Source organism: Ictalurus punctatus, chromosome 17 (assembly GCF_001660625.3).
Source record: "Ictalurus punctatus breed USDA103 chromosome 17, Coco_2.0, whole genome shotgun sequence".
Classification (NCBI taxonomy): Eukaryota; Metazoa; Chordata; class Actinopteri; order Siluriformes; family Ictaluridae; genus Ictalurus; species Ictalurus punctatus.
Genome location: NC_030432.2, coordinates 2,400,895 through 2,405,894, shown reverse-complemented (window position 1 = coordinate 2,405,894; position 5,000 = coordinate 2,400,895). Strand labels below are relative to the sequence as shown.

Here is a 5,000-nt window from a genome sequence, read left to right as displayed (position 1 = left end):
CGTGATAATATGGTGCATAGTTGGTTTAGTTTTCCTCAAATTAAATCTGCGCTGTGATCATGAAGGGGGTCCTTGGAAATTCTTTCGCTCTGGAAGTGGCTACAAAAAGGACAAAATCCTGGATGGCGTGACCCCAATGACGAGCCTCTGTATCCGGACAGGTACAGTTTGGTAACATTTCCTGAGAGTGTAGGTAGGATCTTCTCCTGAGATTCTGTCCTGTAAGGACAACTGGCTTATTATATTAAGGTTCTTATAACTAAACCACCATTGAATGAGCAGCACACTGCATGTCTCCTTAGACTAATAAACTACATGTAACCATGTCTAAGGTAAAAACTTCTTACTGGAGACTTTTAGACCCTTCTTGTTGTCAGGTATTGGAAACAATTTGGTCATGTTTTCTACGTGGAATAGAGAACAAAAAGACCAAAGCACTTTTTTTGCACTGTATAAAGAAAAACAGTCGCATGTAGGAGCAAACAGGAACAAATTCAGACCAGCCGTCATGCTCTGAAGACTTGCCTTACAATGTCAGCAGAGACAAGACACCGCTTTGTAATAACCAGCACAGGAGCCGAAACCGTGACCTTTAGAAATCAGCACACATCACAACAATCTAATTAAACCAGACAGGAAGTTAATGAGCATACTAATGAAGTAAATCACCATGTTAATTAGGAATATATCAATTTGGCAAGCGTTTACCTGTTTCATCGTCGATGGTGAACCTTCCGAGGCCACTTCCATCACGGATGGAGTACTGAACCTCGCCGTCTCTACCTGTATCATCGTCACGTGCTGAAACTCGAAGAACAGATGTCCCAATCCGCGCACTTTCCTTAACTGAAGCATTCACAGCAAAGTTGGAGAAATACGGTGCATAAAGGTTTTCATTTACATCTACCACCTCCACCTCAACAAAACTGACTGATAGCAAAGAAACTGGACGTCCTCGGTCTTTGGCTCGAATTGTGAGGTTAAAGAATTGTTGAGTCTCATAATCCAGCTCCTTGGTTAAACGAATAGCTCCACTGGTCGCGTCCACCTCGAAGCGGCCGTCGTAGTCGCTACCGAGTGTATAGCGGACTTCTCCACCTGGGCCAAGATCAGGATCCTGAGTATCGAGCCAGGCAATAACAGTACCGATTGGAAGATCCTCAAGAGCTCGGGCACTGATCACACTTGGGATAAATGCAGGAGGACAGTCATTGACGTCGTCTAGTGTAATACGGAGAGTGGTTACGGAAAATCTCTGAGCATTTCTTTCTGCACGGTCTCGTGCTTCTACTTTCAGTAAGAAAGATGGTGCGGACTCGTGGTCCAACTGTCCAGCAACATATACAATCCCACTGGAGCTGTTGATGCCAAACTGAGAAGTGCTTGTGAGCAAAGAATACTGAATCTCCCCATTTGATCCCTGATCTTTATCTGTCGCTTCTACCTGGATCACCTCCGTGCCAATGGGAGTGTTTTCCGGAATCTGTGCTCGGTATCCATTGCCTTGAAGAAACTGGGGAGAATTGTCATTGGCATCCTCCACATAGACAGTTAAGGGTTGCCAAGCAGATCTCTGTGGCTGGCCCAAATCATATAAAGTAAGGTTTAGAACGTATCGGGCTGTTCTTTCACGGTCTAACGGTAAGAAAATCCTGATCTCGCCAGTGAGAGTGCCGATGGTAAAACTGCTGTCTGTGTTGCCACTGGAAATAGTGTAAAGTATCTGGCCATTAAATCCAGTGTCGCTGTCATATGCTTTCACCTGGAACACACTCGAGTCAATTTCCATATCCTCGCGGACTGTGATATCTGTAGGAAAGGATTTGTCAAACTGAGGCGCTTGTCGGTTCACTGAGAACAAGTCAATGAAACCTTCCTCTATTTTGGGCTTGCTGTTGGCTTTGGCCTTTTTGAGCAGCTTCTCTGCGAGTCTCTGAGCTACATGTGTTTCTATACAGCTGAAACTTTTAGGCAGGGATTTTCCCTGTGCTATGGATATGTTCACAAACATGGGGTCGGAGAAAGTCTCCCCATCTGTGGCAGTGATTTTGAGGCTAAAAGTGCTTTTGGGGTTTGCAGTAATAAGAGACCGGCGAAGAGTCATGACCCCAGAATCAGGATTCAGATCAAAGAAGCCATGTTCATTTCCTGAGATAATTTTATACTTCACAAGTTCCAGCTCATCAACGTCTATGGCGGACATGGTAGTGATGACCTCACCGACCGGCAAGTCACGGGAAACCACACCGACGCAGGCGACTTTCTCAAACAGTGGCTTGTTATCGTTCACGTTCTCAAGGTGCACCGTGATGTTTACTTCACTCTCTCTCCTGTAGGGGGCACCCCAGTCTGAAGCCCGCACTACAAAGCTGAAGCTCTCAGAGAACGACTCAAAGTCCAATTCCTGCCTGGTTGTGATGGCGCCGTTAAACTGGTGAATAGTGAAAGGCAGCGGAATCAAACTTGCCATACTGTATGTGATATAACTGTTCTCCCCATGATCTGCATCCAAAGCCGTGACCACAACAATCGTCGTCCCGACAGGGATGCTTTCATTGACAAACACTTCATAGGACTGCTGTGTAAATACTGGAGCATTGTCATTGGCATCTTCCAGCAACACCCGAACTTTAGCCCTCAGTTCACTGTCGACCTCCATGACCTCAAGTTCAAAATCTCGTTGTGTGAGCTTTGTGAGCCACCGTGACGTGCTAATCACTCCAGTCATACTATTGACACTAAAAAACGCTGAATCTGCAGAAGGTGTGAGGATGTATTCAACATCGGCTGGCTCTGGATGAAGTTTTACGGCCAACACGATGGTTCTGGGAGGGGCTATTTCGCTCAGATTGACCTCATATACCTCCTTCTCGAACCGGACTTCTACTGGGCTTGGCCTGGACAACTTAAGGCATACTACTTGAACCTCTGATGATTTTTGTGGTGTCCCATGATCTCTTGCCTGCAAACTCAGATTCAGTCCAAAAGGGTAACTTTTCCACTCTAGATGCTCAGGAGCTTTAAGGACAAACTCACTAGATCCCTTCTTAGATCCTCCCTCCTCTCCTTTCATGTCCATTTCTATTCTCTCGATGTCAAACAGATTAAATGGGTCTCCTTCCACAATGTTTACCGCCTCAATCTCTCCGTTCGGTCCTGTATCGGCATCCTCAACCGTCACCACAGCGACTACTGGCGTAGCATCGGCCCAAACAGGTGCTAGCGTCACAACATTGAGGTTGGGTGCGTGCTCATTGATCCGTTCAACATGGACAAAGAGTTTAGCGGTGCTGCTGACGCCATTGTTGCCGTAAAGTTTCATCCCACGGTCAACAGCCTGGATTTCCAAATCGTAGCGGCTTTGCGTGTCCACGTTCAGTTTCCCACTGAGGGAAACAACACCGCTGGTTGGATGCACAGCAAAAAGTTCCATCTTTTCCTTAAAGAAATAGTAAAACTCCCCATTAGAGCCTGTGTCGGCGTCCGTGGCGGTGACTTGAGCAATGCTGGTGCGCAGTGGAGTGTTTTCTGCAATCGTCACCGAATATGTTGTTGGGGAAAAAAGAGGTCGAAGGTCATTCATGTCCAGCACTTGTACACTCACTTTGGTCCATGCTTCTACTGTTTCGCCCTTAACGGACGCTTTGACCGTCAGCTGGTAGTTGTCCTGAATCTCTCGGTTCAGAATGGCAGCATTTCCTCCTTTGGTGCGTATGCGGAGGAAGCAGAAGTCCCCAAGCGTGTATTCTTCCGCCTTGAAAAATCCCTCATCGTCTCCGGCCGTGATTCTGTAGCGCACTTCCCATGAGCGCGGTTGGAGATCCACGCCCATTCGCACCTGGCTGACCGCATACGTTCGCGCCGCCGAGTTCTCGTACACGGACGCATGGTACAGCGGCTGTGTGAACTGAAGCCGTGGCCTGTCACCTTGGCAGTGGACCAGAGGAGTTGGCGACAGGACCAACACAAGGGCCAGACGGAGGAGAGCGGCCCGATCGCCCGCCCAAAGGGCCATGATCATTGCCGTGCCATCACCAAGTCCATCCTGTAGAGCGAGAGAAAGAAAGAAAGGAAGAGCAGTTAGTCATCACAAAAAAAACCATATACACAAATTCCACCTCTAGGCTATGAGGTAGTGTTTCTTCATTCGCCAGTTTTTATGCTAACTGTTTAACCCCAAAAAAGTCTCCTCTTGCTAGAGGGGTAAACATTAGCATATTGATGAAGAACGGTTTAGTAGTAACAGATGTTGCACATCTTTCATACTTGCCACAGGTACGTACAATAATTTGGACATAATAACACGATAGCCTTATTTCATTTCTCACAAAAGTCCCGTGTTTATTCTGTTAGCTCCAACATTTTATCTAAATGCACGTGGCTTAGATAACTTAACAATGTTGAGAACTATATGTTATGATTTTAACAATGTTACTTGAGGTTCTTATGCCATGCTCTGGTAGCTGGGCCAGTTTGTTATTTGCTATACACGCTACAAGTCAAAAGTTTTGACCCCCCCTCATCTAATCAGGAAGTGTTTATTATTGGATGTTTTTTCGTGAATTGAGGAATGGCTAATTCACAAACCCTAAAAAAACAAGCAAACAAACAAAAAAATCTTTATGCACGTGTAGCACATCGTATATTTACGTTTCACAGTTAATACTTGTACTGTCTAGGAGTTCTCCTGGGTTCTCCTGCCTGCCTTTAATAAAGCACTCATTTAAAGTCGCATTAGGATCTGAGCGCGAGTAGTTAATAAGTTCCGCAAAGATTTAGATTCCTGAATTTCATTGTTACTCCACATCATTTTAGTCTGTATCAATAATAGGGATTAAACCGTAGTAAACATAAGTAACTCCAAATTTTACTTGAGGTATTTTTGGTTGTTGTAACAGGCGTAAAGTTCTTCTTGAAAATCGGTCTAGTCCTGTGTTAGGAACATTAGGAACGTCGAGAAGATTCAACATGAACAACCCAGCCTTGTTGCGTTTTACTGG

At 45.6% G+C, this 5,000-nt stretch overlaps 1 protein-coding gene across 3 annotated transcripts in view; it reads right to left on the bottom strand.

Moving 5' to 3' along the window:
• fat3a (FAT atypical cadherin 3a) overlaps positions 1 to 5,000 on the bottom strand; it is a 126,831-nt gene that overhangs the window by 73,657 nt on the left and 48,174 nt on the right. For all 3 annotated transcript variants that reach the window (XM_017491424.3, XM_053687241.1, XM_017491425.3), the window contains exon 2: positions 709 to 4,045. In XM_017491424.3, the coding sequence (XP_017346913.2) occupies positions 709 to 4,021 (3,313 nt within the window). In that variant the 5' untranslated portion in view covers positions 4,022 to 4,045. The remainder of the gene's footprint in view (positions 1 to 708; positions 4,046 to 5,000) is intronic.